At 39.7% G+C, this 17633-nt stretch overlaps 1 protein-coding gene across 3 annotated transcripts in view; it reads right to left on the reverse strand.

Annotated features, from left to right (window-relative positions):
- pard3bb (par-3 family cell polarity regulator beta b) overlaps positions 1-17633 on the reverse strand; it is a 219535-nt gene that overhangs the window by 54791 nt on the left and 147111 nt on the right. For all 3 annotated transcript variants that reach the window (XM_030758551.1, XM_030758552.1, XM_030758550.1), the window contains one exon: positions 3142-3259. In XM_030758551.1, the coding sequence (XP_030614411.1) occupies positions 3142-3259 (118 nt within the window). The remainder of the gene's footprint in view (positions 1-3141; positions 3260-17633) is intronic.

The following is a 17633-nucleotide window of genomic DNA, read 5'->3' on the forward strand; positions in this document are numbered from 1 at the left end:
TGCCAACATCTCCTCTCAGCGCCCTCTTCCTGTCTGAAAACTGGGCCGTTGCTGTTATTGCTCCGTGGCTCTGGAATAGTTTGTCATACCAAACAAGAACCTGTTCAACAACTGGCAATTTTAAATCAACTCTAAAGACATACCTATTTCCAACTGATTGTAGTCAAGTCGGCGCAGCCTCGTGGTTTTGCTTTGTCTTCATTTCTATCATATTGTTTGTTTTTGTGAGTTTTCTGTTTTCAAATTGGGTTCTTGGAGACCTGGAATGTGAATGCTTCTCCTCGGAAAGCACTTTGTGTCGACTTCTGTACAAATAAAATTAATTTGACTCGACATGGGGGCGGTTAGGAGGTTAAAGCTGCAGGAAAATAAAACAGCACAACGAGCAGGCAGATTTACATTTTAAATCTGAGGTTATCGAGTCATTTCCTTCTCCATCACACTACAAAATAGCATTAATAATTAAATCACTAACTGTAAATGAACATGTAAACCCAAAGTACAGGAAAAAATATTTGAGTCCTGCTCAATATAATTTAATCTAATCATAATAATGTCTGTGTCACACCACCCACCATAACAATTGGCTTCTATACAGTACCCTGTGTGAATGCCTGTGTGTAAATGTGTGTGTACTATACGTGACAACAGCACAGCGCCCTGTTGATTTAGTTCCCCCTCTCCTTAGGGAGAAAGTCTGTTGTTGTCTTCCAAAACACACACACAAACACACACACCAAACTAGAGCACAATGCACTCACTTGGAAACAAAGTTGTGGTGTGGCTTTTGTTGCTTGATAATTGTTTTTAGCAAAACATAATTTTGCCAGCGGAGACAGCTAACCCATAACCATGAATCAATGAAATGGTAATGGAGCCATAGGGTGAAAAAAAAGAAAAAGAAGAAAGACATTGAGAGTAATGTGGCAAAAAATGCAAGATGGGCACACACACTCTCTTTGACTGCCTTTATCTTTTTTTGGTCTCACTCACTCTACAATTAAATTTCCACTGCTTTTACTTTTTGTGGCCATTCAGAAAATCCTATACAAAAAAAAAAATAAACATATTTTAGGAAGAAAAACTAGCCAATAAATGTGAAATTGAATTAGTTTGCCATCAACTCACCTCTATAACCATTACTTCTCTCCTTAACCTTCCCAGAGAGCCAGTCAGGTAAATAAATGCTTATGGTTTAATTAATAAAGGCATCATCCTTAATGAGAGGGGCCTGTTAGGTGCTGTGGCAACTGGTACTGGTCTTTTTTTTGTAACTTTCACACTTCAAACTTAATTTGCACCTCTGAAGCATGCTAATTGCTCTCAGCTCTGCTATATAAACAACGACAAAGTTTTCTTATTTGGAGGCAGAGAACAGTGTAATGCGAGGCTATTGATCGAAGGGGAAAGACGATTGCCCCCGGCGGGTCACAATCCAAATTACTTTTAGATCTGAATTAAAAGGGAGCTGAGTATAAGCCTGGATAAGCAAGCTGCTTAGATGCAGTGACAAAGGTGATCAAATTCCTAATCATTCATGGTAATTTCATTACTTTAAAAAGTCACAGAATTATAAAAAATAACTTTAAAACAAACTTTTATTATCAACTTTCTTAGACTTCTTGTTTGGTCTATAGTAGTAAATGATCCATCCACCCATTTTCTAAAGCGCTTTTCCAGCTAAAGCTGCAAAAGGGACTGAAAACCCACTGCAGGCACAGTGAGAAAAATGCAACCCCCACAGAGAGAGGCCATGGATGATCAGCAGGTTCAAACCATCCTTGCTGTGAGCCAACAGTGCTAACCACTGCAGCAGTTTCCAGCCTATAATAAACGATGTCAAACACAATACTACCGAAACCCGAGCCTAGATCTTCACATTTTCACACGCACACACCCACACACACTTGTGGTTAGTGTGCCACCTCCTAGTGGTGACATCACCGCGCCCTGCTGCATGTATTAATTATCCTTTTTATCTTTTAAGCCCACAAAAATAAATTTTGACAGCATCTGTGTACACAGAAGTAAAGCCTCTGACTCTGACTCAATGAGCTGACTTGAAGAGTTCACGGTACAGCAGTTAAACTGTGATTGCTGCCATAAACCTATCCATTTGTCATAGCAGATTAATTTTAGCTCCTTGGTGAAGAAATAAACAGGGTTTTTTTCAGTGACAGGCCTCTGACTTGTTTACCCATTTGGTGTGTTGTGTTTCTGTATGTTAATAACCGTTGATGGGGACATGCTCCACTGCAATAAATCCCTGACCTTTCTCAGCCCGTGTGGACCTCTTCAGTTAATCTGTGCCTCCTGACGCCACACGTTTTACTCATCCCGACATTACTTATGAGTATTTGTTAAAATAAACTACTCATTTATGCCCCTTTAATCTGAAACTTTCTCTTTTTTGTAACAAGAAGAGGCAAAGTGAAGGTGGCTTTCAAGTAAGATTTTGTTGATAAATTGTTAAAACCTTAAACTTAAACAGCCTACAAGGAAAGAGTATTAACATAATCATACAGTTAATGTATGAACAGCTGAAGCTAAATTAAAACATGGGTGGCAGCAGCAAACATATTGTTAATGTCATGCTGGTTAGGTGATGTGGTAAATCAGTGGCTTTGTTCAGAGGCAAATCTGATAGTCAACAACACATTTTCATGTACTTCATTTGCAATGGTGGCAAACGCAGTCATCAGAGGGTGACACCTGGTACTAACGTGGGAGGCGATTTCTTGTTAACGCATTAATAATTTAACATTATTATGGCATCACAGACGCGCTTTTCAGCTTGTTCCAGCATGACTCATTCAATCTGAGCTCAGGAGTGACTGTGCCTGGATGTGAATTTCTGATTTGATAAACACTACCTGCCGAATGACAAGCGCATAAAACCTCTACTTATCTCCTCTGTGTCTCATCCTCATGAAAAGTGGATCATATCAGTCCTATCAGCTCAATGCCCACGGGAGCCATTCACGTCAAAGAGCACCTTGCGACTGACAGCTAAAGGGCCTTGATCACTTGACAGACGCAATAAAAGCAGTGATCATTCTGATAGAGAATAAGAAACTTCACAAATTCACAGCACTGCAGTCGATGTGCATGGGTGAGAGTGTGCATCGCTGTGCTGCTTACCCTGTGTGGGTCATTTTCATGGCCTCTGCGTCGTGGGTCCAATTCTTCATATGGCGGCACCATTCCTTCTCTTCTTGCTTGCTGGTACTCTCTTCTTAGCTGCTGGATCCTGTCCATACTGTCACACACACAGAAAACAAAAGGAAACAAGCCTTTTGATCATTCTTAAAAACAGGTATGCCAGCATAATAAAGAAAGTAATAGACACTTATTCCAAAAAAAAAAAATCAGTACAACTATGGGATGTATGGATCTTAAGATCAAGCATGTTCAAAAGCGCTTCAATGAATCATAATGGCAATGACCCACCAGCTCAAATATGGGTCATTCCATCTCAAATCATTCATGTTGCATTTTTAATGCCTCTGACCAAAGATGGCCCTGGTCCACTGGATTTGTTAAATTTGTCAAATAAAGAGTCTTGTTTGAGGTTGACAGACGATATGCGCTTGCCCGTTACCTTCTTGAGGTGATCCTTTACTCTCTTGAAATGACCTCACACTTTATTATAGCTAGGTAAGCAATGGTGTCTGTGCACCACATTTTTATTTCCAGAGTGCCAAGTGCAGTCATTTTGAATAAGCTACTGTGGTGTTAGGCAGAGCAAAATCTTCTGTTTTTGCAAAGCTACAAAGCAACACAGGGCGGCGTGGTGTGGAGTGCATCACAAGAGCACGGGAGCTTTATTTTGACATTTGCTGGCAGTTGTTGTTTAGGTTTAGGAACCAAAACTACACACTGGTTAAAATAATGTTCACAGCGTTAAGCCTAATTGTTGAAAACTGAACTGCCTTGGGGCCAGGCATCTGTATCTAACAAAATAGAAGTGGGACCTTTTGAGACTTGGTGTCACCACTTCCTGTGAGTTACTTTTTTTACTAAAGTTCAGTCCACTAAAAGGGGACAGGCCACTGTGCAGAGAGACCAACCCAGCTGGGTACATGGAAGCATATCTTCAGCTACTGTGAGCACACTTGCAAGGACCAATATTTTGATCTTTGTCACTTTCTACATCTGTATCGGTTTTTCCATCTTTTTTATTTTTCTCCTGCAAAAACAAAAACATCAATCATTTTATGAATATGCTTTCTTTCTGTCAACACAGGAAATATGCAGCATATCAACACTGAACTCTGAGCTCTCACACACACACACACACAGTCACTCACCCACGCATAATGGAAATACAGAAAGTCACATCATACACATATGTACCCATATGCACCATTAGGAGTACAATTTGCAATTTCATGAACTGAGATGGCGCAAAGAGAAAAAACACATTGATGCAACACCAGGTGATTTCTAAAAAGTCAGAGAAATAACAGCGCACTCACTTACCTCGAGGCATTCTTTGAACAAAACCTTGCCTCCTGAGAGATCATGCATGAATAGTGGTCTCATCTAAATTTGAGTATATGTGTTTCTGAAAAAGCCCAGTCAAAACAGAGATTTTGAAATTGAAAAATACAGAAAAACTGTGCTTCAAACTAGGAATAACTCTTCTCCGCAGTGGAGTTATGTATATTCTGTGTTAGTATTTGTGATTTTCTGTTTAAGGTTCTGTACCATGTGAGAAATCCCAAATATTCTCATAACAACACAAAGTATTACATACACCTGCTTGTGTGTCTACTCCTTTAAACCGGCCATTCAATGAGCTGTTGTCTTCTAACGTAGCTAAGAAAAACAGGCTTAAAAAAAGAATAATTATGCCCTTATATGTTTGGCCACTGAGAGGCAGAAAGGAATTCCACAGTGATGATGCTGGAGTGGGGAAAACAGAATTACAACACAGCAAATACTAGAAGCACTGTACTAGATGCATATTAGATCAAGCTGTATAAGATTTCTTTTTATTGCATTTTATGAGGGTTTTAATGAAGGGAAATAGATAAACTCTTAAAACTGGTAAAATCTGTATATAATTTATTTATTATTTTAGGAAAACAGACATAGAAAGTGCTTATGATGTATGATATTGACAGAATAGAAGCATGTATGTAGTAAACAGCTTCTGTGTTTCATTGAGTACATTTTTTTTTTCTACCATTAATGACTTTTGTGGAATTTCAAAGTTTCCTAAACAGCACTCCAATTACCTGAACTAAGCTCAAATCAAGTGAATGGAAATTTCAATGACTGATTTGAAGCTAGAGCACAGAATTCTCTTCATATGCTTTTTTAAATTAAAACTTTAAGGCAAAGGAAGGCATGCAGTTTTCAAGTTTTTACAACATCAGTGGAGTTAACAGTTCATGTATGATCAGGTTAAAATAATGTATGCACATGACCAGACTGACTCAAGTAAAAATTAATTACAGAAAAAAAAGAAAAACATTTCAATGCACTTTTAGTGAAAAATGATGAAATGTAGCTCCATGACCACAAGTTTCCATAAATTTCTGTGGGTTTTACGGGTATGGCTGTATTCATATTAACAAATGACATATGTTCATTTTGATGTGTCTCAACCACTAGCACTCACGCACACAGATGGACAGAATAAAGCCCAAAGCCAGATGCTTGTTCATGAAATGCCTTTGAAAAGCAGGTGCAGGTGTATTTTTATTCACATATCAGGTTTGTGGCAGTTGGTTGCTGGCAGTCTTGCTGGCAGGCAGAGAGAAAGAGAGAGAGAGAAAAAAGAGGTGGCCTAAGTGAGCTAATTCTTGTGAAAAAGGTAATAATAATCATTGTTCAGGAGGTGATTGAATGGGTAATTTCAGCTGACACTGAGAAGGCCGCTAATGGCAAATGAAAAACAAGGTCACTGCTGCAATCACTTCTTAATTTAAAACTATATTTTTTTATAAGATTAAAATCTAGGTAGCTTAAATGGTGCAGTTCTTGATAAACATATAATATTAGTGCATGCAGCCAAGACCTTATAACACTGCCAGATGAAATCCCAACACAACACAAAATGTCAAACCCTGACAGAAGAGCTGAGCAGAATCCATAGGGCTGCTAGTGGACCTCTAGCTACAAAGTTATTGAGACCTACAGTACTGTGCAAAAATCTTGAGCCACCCCTTATTTTATATTTTCCTAGGAAAAATAGGAAATAGGTGCAGCAATTTACTGAAACATGTGGAAACATATGTGGAAATAAAGCATACAAGGCAAATAAAGAGTTTGTACAATTCTAACAAGCTTCAAAGTTAATGTTTGGTATGACCATTTTCATTCTTGTATGCAGCCTGAACCCAATCTTATCTGTTGGTTCTCTTTTGCTCCATTTTCTGTCAAGATGATCCCACACTGCTTCAATAACATTGAGGTCTGGGCTCTGGGCAGGCCAGTCCTTGACTGACAATGTTCTATTGTGTGTTTTTCTTTACAGGTATGCTTTTACTGCACTGGAAGTGCCTTTGGGATCACTGTCATGCTGAAAAATGAAGCCATCGCCAATCAGACACTTTGCAGACAGCATTTCATGGTGGATCAAAATCTGATTGTCCTTTTGTGTGTGTTGGGAATCTTGTCAGTTTTGACAAGATCCCCAACATCACTGGCTGAAATGCAGCTCCAAACCATGACAGAGTCTCCACTGTGTTTTACAGATGGCTGTAGACCCACACCGTTGTACCTCTTCTGTATATATTGATGAGGTTCTGAACCAAAAGTTTGAAATTTGGGTTCATCACTGCCTAAGACCTGTTGCCATTGAGACCATTTCTGATGAGGCTTAAGTGAACAATATATGGATCAACTGAGGGCCCAGATGCATCTCATGTCCTGTGTCAGGGCTTTGCTGGATTTCTTTCTATTTCTGAAGGACACATCTTTCAAATCTGCTGCAGATAGTTTTTATAGGCCGGCAACTTCTTCTTTTGTTCTCCACTTGTGCAGTTTCCTCACATTTTTTAAGGAAACAAACATTCCTCTGAATATGGTCAGGTCCAAGGACTGGACTGAAAATGAGTGTTTGAAAAGCCTGGAGAACTATCACTTAAAACCACTTTAAATATATTTTAAGAAAATCTGGCTCCTTGAAAGTCAAATATCAAGAAATGAGGGGTGGCTCAAGACTTTTGCACAGTACAGTATGTCTGATGCACAAGTCTGAGCACTTCCAAATAACATACATAGCTGGCAGTATGTGCTAAAGATCTGATCTGAGAAACAAATTAGATTTGCCTTCAGTCTAAACAAAGCCTAAGTAAACAGAGCTAATTAAAGATTTGCAGTAACTCAGTAAGTGGTCAGGGTAACTTTCAGAATATTTGATGAAACGTTTAGATGTTGTCCACCTCTAACAGAATAAAATCCTCAGCAAAATAAATGTAGTCATTAGTCAGTCATTTATCGGTTTACCGGAGCCATTGGAGACGCTATACTAAAAAAGCTGCACTGATGTACAATATAGAAAAGGATGCATTAGAGTGACACACAATCTAGTCTGTGTGTGTGTGTGTGTGTGTGTGTGTGTGTGAGTGCATGAGTGTTTCTACTTGATACTCTATCCTAAATGTGAAAGAAAGCTGCGTCAGCAGCTACACATAACATCCATTGTGAAAGGAGTACATTTGGAAGTGAAAGAAGAGAAGGGAAAATAGATGCCAACTGTACTTGATGACTGAGCAAAACACATTTTATAGTCTAGACTGCCTTATCGCTGAGAGGAAAAATCATATCAACTTCAATTATTCTTTCAATTAAATGTGTACATTTCTCTTTGTTATTTTATGTGTTGCTGTTTTATTTGTTCATTTTATCACACAAGTAGATCCTAAAATGTTGAAAGTTTTTTTTTTTTTTTTTTTGTTTAAGAGGATTCAGCACCTCCAAGGCTGTATATTACTCCAGACCAGGGGTGGGCAAACTACAGCCCGTGGGCCACACCCGGCCCGTTGGTCTTTTTAATCCGGCCAGCCAAAGATTGGTACAGAATTGCCCAAATCATATCATAATTATGACTGATGTCAAGGATTCTGAGAATTGCTACAACAAAACTAACACCAGGCACTGGCAAAAACAACACTGTTCCCACTAAAAGTAAATGTAAGTATTAACACTGTAATGCCTTTTTTTATGTTTATGTTTGATATGTATGCATCAGGTGCTGGCCCGGCCCGTCTGTCAAATTTCAAAAAGTCAGTGTGGCCCCAGAGCCAAAAGGTTTGCCCACCCCTGCTCCAGACCATAAAAGGAAGTAGAAAAACCTCACGCAACCTGGCAGATCATCACACACGGACAGACAGACAAAAATAACCACTTAGTGGCAATCAATGATGTAGCCACATCTCTAGTTCCCTCGTTCCTTCACTCTTTGATCAGTCTTTCCCACCATATGAGTGCATGTGCTCCTATGAAGAAAAAGAGGAAAACCGAATGAAATATACAAGAGAGGTGGAGGTACATGTACCCTGGGTGTATATGTAGCTACATCAGTCACATGACACACCAAATATATCTATGTCCCTCACCTTATGTGCTGTTTTATTGACAAAGGGCCTGAGGACAAATTATGTGCAATGAATGAGCAAAGCATTTGTTTTCTGTATACACACACACACGCATGCGCATACACGCACACGCGCACACACACAAACAGGCACTTTATGTGATTTATGATCCCACATAAAAGGAAGAGGACAGGCTGAAGAATAAATAAATAAATGTGACACAGGCATTACCCGCACACATGTATGCAAACAGTTCATGACCACAGACGGAGAAACTGAAGAAGCTATTGATCAGCTTTGGAGAAATAAGCCATAAACAAAGCAGACTGGTATGACTTCACTTTTTAACTATGGTGCGGCCATTAAACATCAAGAGGACTGGTTCATGTGACAACAACCCATAGAAGAGTACAGTATTGTATGTACTTGTGTATGACACTGTAGATGACTCTGTGCCTAAAATATATTATTTTCATTAATCTGTATTCAAGTAAAGCAGGCCACGAGCCCAACAAAAGCAGACTTTACTTTCTCTCTTCTACTTCTCTTTAACACACATACACGCACACACAAGCATAGGGAGATCAATCTCTTGCGCTCGCTCTGTCAGACCAATAATAATTTTATAAATGTTTAAAATCAGAATCGGAAACTCGGCATAGCTGTTAATAATGCTGCTATTAATAATTCAGAATTCTGTTCCATTAATAACATGGTGAGATGCTCCCTAAAATATATCAGTGTCCACAGCAAAGAAATATGTCTTTGTCATTAAACTCTATAAATATTTACAGGACTTGTTATAAGAAGTGCCATTTCTTTTTCTGCAACCCTTAAATTCTGTTTCCTGCCTTACTTTAAATCAGTTTTGGGATCTGGCATGTACTCAGGTCATGTACACTCACTGGCCATTAGGTCACACCTGTTCAACCGCTCATTAATGCAAAATCTAATTAGCCAATCACATGAAAGCATGCAGACAACAGGCTGCCTTTGGGATGGGGTTGAACCAGAGCGTTGCATCATGGATTTGCATGGATGTCAATATGGACCAAAATATGTATTTTTCTAGCCCCTTGTTGAATCTATGCCACAAAGAATCAATGTAGCTCTGAAGGCAAAAGTGGTCAAACCCAGTACCAGCAATGTGTATCTAATGAAGCGTCCGGTGAGTGTATATGCATTCATTTTAATGATAGAAGTAATGCATTCTAGATCTACTGCAGTTGATCTAAGTTGAAATTCTCTAAAAAAAAAAAAAAAAAATGCTTTATTTATCCAATGTTTAATGCACACAATGCATACGGCTATACTTATATATATATATATTTAAAAAAAAAAAAAAAACGTACTGGCAGAGATACATTATACAGAAAGAAATACAAAGACAAACAAAGCTATACAAAGAACAGGGGGAAAAAGTGAGAAGAAGACAGAGAGAAAAGAGAGAAAAGAAAATGGGTTTAGTGCTCTCCAACAGATGACTCTGGGCTGAACGGGTTAATAAATCTAACAGAAAATAGCCAAAGGATGGTGGCATACTGTGCCACACAAGCATCATCATATACACACAAGAGCCCAGAGGGAGACACAGAGGTGGACAAACATACAAGCGATTTATGGTCTCTTCCTAGATGTCACACAGGGGAAATATGCCACTCGTTTTTTTGTTTTTTTTTACTCTGATTTATGCACACGAATAAGTTAAAAGATATTCTGCCACCTCTTTCACGGTTAGTACAAGTCAGTCAATATTTTACTTCCTGACCGCATGTGTGCATGTGTCAAATTTTGTCAGCACTGCATTCTTGGATGAAACAAATACATTAAAAAAAGGATAAAAATAAACATCCACAGATCTGCTGGCCTGAAGATTTTTTTCTTCTTTTTCGCATTTTGTTTCATTAGCACAAACACAAAGCGATGATAGCAACTTGAGGGGAAAAAAAAAAAAAAAAAAAAATCAATAAAGCTTAAAGACAAACTGCAATTGATCCAAAAGCTCAGGACATGGTACAAACTGTACAAGTATGGCTTCTTTCTTGAGGAAAGTTGGAAATTTGAATGCGTCCTGCTGATTCAGATCAATGCAGCAACAAATAAAAGTGTTTTCTGAAGGTCCAGAATTGTCTGAGTTACAGATGACCACCTCATGCTTTTCTCCGTAACGGTAAACGATCATTGACTTCCTATTCAGCTGCGTTAGGCAGCAATAAGAGACAAACCTTGAAATCTTTTCAGCCAATGAAACAAACTGCTCAGAAAAGTTTCACCAAATTAAATGTCTTTATATTCTTACACAGCAATTACTTCGTATTTTAAATACCTGAACCCACTAAAAAAACAGTTTAAAAATAAGCTGGTATTATCTCTTAGCAAAGACCTGACAGACCGCAGTCGATAAGACCAAAGCAGCACAACAGAGAAAATATAGCTTTTTATTGACTGATGATGACAAGACAGAGTTGTAGACTTTTTTCCTTTCAACACGTGCACAAATGTGTGCCAGTCTGTGTGTTCTCCCCTGGCGTCTAGTAGTAGAGCGGTGGATCGTTATCAGCTGTGTCTTACAAGGATCAACTGGACCACAACAAGGAATTCATGTCAGTGCATTAGCTCTCTCCCTGTATCTATGCTTCACTCTGCTGTTCTTGTTCTCACTTACTTACGCACGCGCACGCGCACACACACACACACACACACACACACACACACATATATATTATATAAATATATACATACATACAGGGTTACCTGCAAGTTACAGTATAAAACAACTTAATCAGTGTCAGTTATTATCCATCATCTTGTCCACAAGGATATGAGATTTCAACATATATCAGCTCTGTCATCTTGACATTTTTGTGATGTATTCAATTTTCTTTTCACATTTCTCATCCCTGTGGCTAATTTAGTACAGTAAATCTTAACAGTTTGGTTACTCTACAATCTATTTCTCACACCTGCCCCGTTTTTACCTTCCTCAGTTTATGCAGGTAATCATCCCTGCTGTCACTTCCATCTCTAGCTTGATACAATCCATCTTTCCTTCCCTCCCACTCCATCCTAATCTCCTCATCATCTGCTCATCTCCATCTCCTCTGCCCTGCCCTGCCTTCATTTCCCTCCCTCCCTCATCTCGCTCTTCATCTTCATCTTCTTCCTCCTAATCTCCCAAGCTTGTGCTTGGCTCTAATTAGCTGACATCTCCACTAATGAAGTTTGACAACAAAAGATCACCAATGCTGGCAGGTGGGTCAGAGGGGGGAAAAAAAAAAAGACAGGAAGGGGCAGGAAGCGAGGGAGAGGGGTGCGTGAAACAAAGACTCAGTAATACAGTGTCGTTGTGTATGTGGGGCGTGCACGTGTATGGGCTGTCAGGCTACTCTATTTCTTTCTTTTTCTATACAGGCTAACAGGAAGTGACACGTGTTTTTGAAATGCAGCTGACAGGATATGACACAGCTTCTTATACGGCACTGTCTCCACATGAGGAGTAATTAGCACTCTATCGACTGCCATGACATCAATCAGACTAGCTGTCTAAATGCCTGCTTGTGCAAGAGAGACACAGTGGCAAAGGAGGCTGGCATCCAATCGCAATGACAATCAGTGAGCGTGTGAGTATTGTAGAGATTGAATATTGTCTGGCATAACATTATTCAGACAAGCCTGGTGTATGGCTGTGTGCATGTGTGTGAATGTTTGTGCGTGAGACAGAGAGAGGTGGCAAACTTGCTGGCATAAAATCACGTAGGCAGGCTGTCGGGCCCAACACCCCTTTGACTTTAAACTTACCTACTACAGAATTACCTTTAACATAGCCAGGAAACATTTATACACCGAATCTCTTTATTCGTAATGAATTTTATGCATTCATTCTTACTGTGGATAACTAGATGAGTTCAAGCTACAATTAAATTTGAAACAGTTCTATGCCTTTTAAAAATCAAAATCCATACCTGATTTAAAAATATCCCATCCCATCCCGTATTCCAGCACTGGGATCTGTTTTTAGGACAAGGGCATAGGAGCTAAATATTGGTCATGAGCAGTTATTATGCTGATGTGTTTAACAGTGTAGTGGTTTATACATTTGCCTAACAAGCTAAAGATCCCCCGGAAAGAGACACAAATCCCTTTGGGTTTGCATCAGGAAGGGCATCTGGCGTAAAAATCAGCCAAATCAAACATGCGGGGCTACCCGCTGTGGTGACCCTTTGTGAATAAGGGAGCAGCTGAAAGCAGCTTCTTCTATTTCAGTGTAAAGTGGTGGTGGCACACAATGCCAGAGTGCAGGTGGTTTGCGCCAGATGTTTTCCTTCAGAGGCCTCAAGACATTACAGTAGACCTCCGTGTTGACAGTCTTACCCTGGGGGATGAGTTAACAGTGCAAAACCTTGAAATGTTTAAAAAAAAAAAAAAAAAAAGCTTGCAGATAAGCTGCTTACCTATTGTGTAACCTTCAGGCTTGGACACTTCCTCTGAAAAGAGCTGTGTGGTTTTGGAGTTGTATTCAGAGGAATGCAAGCAAATGCTTAAACACCTTTGATTTTAAAGTCAGATTTGAATGATTTGGATGTAGTCTGTCTATCCAAGTTACCAATTAGTTCACTTTAGATAAAGCTGCTTGTGAAACTTGATTATCCAAATCAGGATGACTGGGAAAAGGTGAGACTCTCTTCAAGAAGAACTTTGGTCTGCCTTCTACCAGTCTGTGTCCAGCCTCTGTTCTTTGGAAACCTGAAACTGCACTTGTCGACAGTTATATTGTGATGTCCTTAGTTATCCTGCCCCTCTTGTTCCTCATGATGATAAAAGAGAGAGTCTCTAATATAAATTTTCATCAAATTAAAACAATCAAAACATGCATTGATGGTGCATTTGATAGAAGTCTTAACTCCTGCTATCAAATTAAAGTCTATCCACAGCATTGCATTTGGCTCAGATATCAGGCAAATGGCCTCCTGCCTTACACAAGACTGTTAAGAGTGCACACTTCTACGTGAAGGGGCCCAAATATATTACTATAATATAAAATACAAGCACACAATGAGTATATGATTACAGAAACAAGCACATACTTTAAATACATTTTGTTATAGTTTTCAATTGAAACATTTATGATAGAGAGGGCATTCACCAATACACAGCACAAGGGCAGGCAGACATCTGCAAACACACTGTGTATTATCTGTTTTTGCCCGATGAATTCTGAATTGCACACTCAAGCTACAGGTTGTCACTACCGAATATCCAATTAATTTACTTTTTGATAATTAAAACTGAATGAAAAACAGATGAAAAGGAGGGAATATGATCAACATATGTATAATAATATGAAAGATGGACAATGGCACACTTCTACGTCAGAGTTTATTCGTTATATGTCCCAAAATGTTTAGTGTGTTCATCTGCAAACATGAACACACATGCACTCATCCTTTCAAGAGGATGAGTGCATGTGCCCATGTGTCCTTTTACCACGTACATGGCTCCATCACGGGCGGATGTCCTTTGCATGGAATTTATTTTTCATTGAGAACTACTTGTGCAAATACGAGAGGCGGAAATCATTAAATGAGAGGAAGAGAGTGCAACAGGGGGAAGAGAGACCTAGAAAGGGCCTATTGAAGGAAAGAGAGCAAGGGGGAGGAAAGGATGGAGCACACGAGTGCCTCTTGAGAGCTTTTCCTTATTAGCCGGGCTGAATCACACGCTTTGAGTCCAGAAAACACACACTCTGGCTCTTTTCTGGTCTGCTCCCCATTACTACCCCTCACCCCACAACCTCTTCTCATTCCTCTCTTTTAGTCCTCTTCACATTCACCACTTTCTACTCCAAGCATCTCTGTCCAGTTTATCCTTTACTTTTTTCTATGTTCCCATCTACTTTTCTCAGTCTAATTTGCCCCTTTAGCCTCAGACACTCACTGACCTTCTCCTCTCTTTGTCCACCAACTTCCCCGGTTTCATTGGTTGAATTTTCCCAAAACATGTACTTAGCCTCTCTTCCCCTCTGAATCCCTGGCTACCTCCTCTTTTCTCCTTTTCTCTACAGTAGTTGATCCACTTTTCTCATGCCTGCATTTATTTGGGTCCACTCATGACTCTTCTCAGCCTAAAAATTTGGACCACATACAATATTCTCTCTTTCACTTAAATTATTTTCTCAAATTCTAACATCTTTTATTTGAGTTCTGTTATTATTCAACCATGACCCCCTTTTTCTTTTTTTTACTCTGTATTCTTTTCCTGCATTTAGAAATAAATCCTACATTTTCGGTCTGCTAATTTGCTCCTCAAGCAACAAGTAGTCATTGAAATCTTTCTTCTCTATACCTTTCTTCACTCTTTGTCTATTGACCTCCCTTCTTCTTTGTCCCTAAACCCCACTTCCCCTTCCATTTTACCCTCTTTTACTCCCAAAAGATTCTTCATATTTGAGTTCTTGACATCCAAAATGGTCCCTGGATCCAACTGTTTGTTTCAGTTTATAAGACGCTCACATGTTCACAATTTAGAGTTTCTGTAAACTCTGAACCACTTTGGTTTAGAAGGAGAGAACAAAATATCTACTGAAAAAAAGCAAACATAACTGTTGGGGATAGACCTTTTATAGTTCCTGCTACAGAGTGAGCAGCATTGCACATCTAGACACTGGTAAAACATGAGCATTGTCTACAACTATTGACAACCGTAAGAACAGGCAAGAAAAATAAAATCCAGCTTTCTTGTAATTTCTTTAAGCAGGCTTCAGGAATAGTTCTCCAGGCTTCTTGAAGGACATTCAAAGCTCTGGACGTTGGCTGCCTTTTGTCTGTCAAAATGATCCCACACTGCTTCAATAATGGTGAGGTCCAGGCTCTGGGGAGGCCAATCCAATACTGATAGTGTTCCAAGGAGTGTTTTTTCTATTCAGCGTGGTTTTACTGTACTGGAAGTGCGTTTGGGGTCATTGTTATGCTGAAAAATGAAGCCACCACCATTTAGATGCTTTCCAGATGGTATTGCATGGTGGACAAAATTCTGAAGGCACTGGAAAGTGCTAAAGAAGCTAATAAGACATTGCAACAAAATAAGATCAAAACAAGAGGTGTTGAATTACCAACACTGACCAACAATAAAATCACTTCAGACTTACAGAGCAGTGTAAATACAAGTAGAAAAAAAAGCCCCACAAGTAGCAAACAGAAGTATGTGGTTCAAAATTGGCTATTTGTCTGCAGAAATGTCTGAATATATAGAATTCTTTATCAATAATCCTCTTACTTCTGTAGCAACTATGTTTTCAGTGCAAGTTATATCTATGTAGTCTTAGTTGTTCATTCACTGTTGAGTTTTTCAAACTCCTGTAACTCACCAAAGGTTGTATAAATGTACCCTTTTAATCCCAAACACGCATGCACACAAAGCCTATGCCCTCCAAAAGCAAATCTCTCCTTGTAGGTAATTAATGTGGCAAATGGCATTCATACAGACAAACCTGGCACCCCCTAAAAGCTTCCTACACTGTGTGTGTGTGTGTGTGTGTGTGTGTGTGTGTGTGTGTGTGTGTGTGTGTGTGTGTGTGTGTGTGTGTGTGTGTGTGTGTGTGTGTGTGTGTGTGTGTGAGTGAGTGAGTGAGTGAGTGAGAGAGAGAGAGAGAAATGGTGACAGAGTGTGCAGGCTAAAGATGGCGAGTATGTATTCTTGCATGTGCATGAGTGTGTTGAACACTCAATGAGCTGAGAGAATGTCTGATTAATTAACATGGAGGAAAGAAAGCCTCTCCAGTGACCAGGCAAGCGACGCTAAAAGCTCATAACTTATTTCTGTATGAGCTCCCACTATGTCTGTTTTGCTAAATTTTACCAATCCAACTTTAAATATGTACACTGTATTGCCACTTATTTGCTCATCTGCTTTCACATGCATATGAACTTGAGTGACATCCCATTCTTAATCCATAGGGTTTAATATTATGTCAGCCTAACCTTTGCAGCTATAACAGCTTCAACTTTTCTGGTAAGGCTTTCCACAAGGCTTAGGGATGTGTTTATGGGAATTTTTGACCATTCTTCCCAAAGCACATTTGTGAGGTCAGACACTGATTTTGGATGAGAAGGCCTGGCTTGCAGTCTCTGCTCTAATGTATCCCAAAGGTGTTCTGTCGGGTTGAGGTCAGGACTCTGTGCAGGCCAGTCAAGTTCTTCCACACCAAACCCACTCATTCATGTCTTTATGGACCTGCTTTGTACACTGGTGTGCAGTCATGCTGGAATAGGAATGGGCCATCCCCAAACTGTTCCCACAAAGTTGGGAGCATGAAATTGTCCAAACTGTCTTGGTATCCTGAAGCTGTAAGAGTTCCTTTCACCGGAACTAAGGGGCCAAGCCCAACTCCTGAAAAACAACCCACCACCATAATCCCCCCCTCTACCAAACTACACTGGCACAGTGCAGTCAGACATGTACTGCTCTCCTGGCAACCACCAAACCCAGATGGAGAAGCATGATTCGTCACTCCAGAGAACACGTCTCCCCTGCCCTAGAGTCCAGTGGCAGCATGCTTTACACCACTGCATCCAATGCTTTACATTGTGCTTACTGATGTAAGGCTTGGATGCAGCTGCTCGGCCATGAAAAGCCATTCCATAAAGCTCTCTATGCACTGTTCTTGAGTTAATCTGAAGGCCACAGTTTGGAGGCCCATAGCAATTCACTACGGAGAATGTTGGCCTACCACTTCACGGCTCAGTTGCTGTCGTTCCCAATTGCTTCCACTTTGTTATAATGCCATTCTATCACTGTACCATGCTGGAATTCACTGAGCTCCCGAGAGCTTTCACAAAAGTTTGTAGAAGCAATCTGCATGCCTTGATTTTATATACCTGTGGCTGCGGAAATGATTGAAATTGGTATTCAACTTTTGGAAATACAGTATATTCAAAAATACACCAAAAACCAAAGTGAAAAAATGATGTGGCAGGCTAGGAAATTTTGCTGAAATTTAATTACAGCAACTCAAAGCAATGTACAGTTAGTCCCTATACAAGTCTGGAAGAGTCAAAATGAATACCCTTCACTATATAACAGCAC

Source organism: Archocentrus centrarchus, chromosome 21 (genome assembly GCF_007364275.1).
Source record: "Archocentrus centrarchus isolate MPI-CPG fArcCen1 chromosome 21, fArcCen1, whole genome shotgun sequence".
Taxonomy (NCBI): domain Eukaryota; kingdom Metazoa; phylum Chordata; class Actinopteri; order Cichliformes; family Cichlidae; genus Archocentrus; species Archocentrus centrarchus.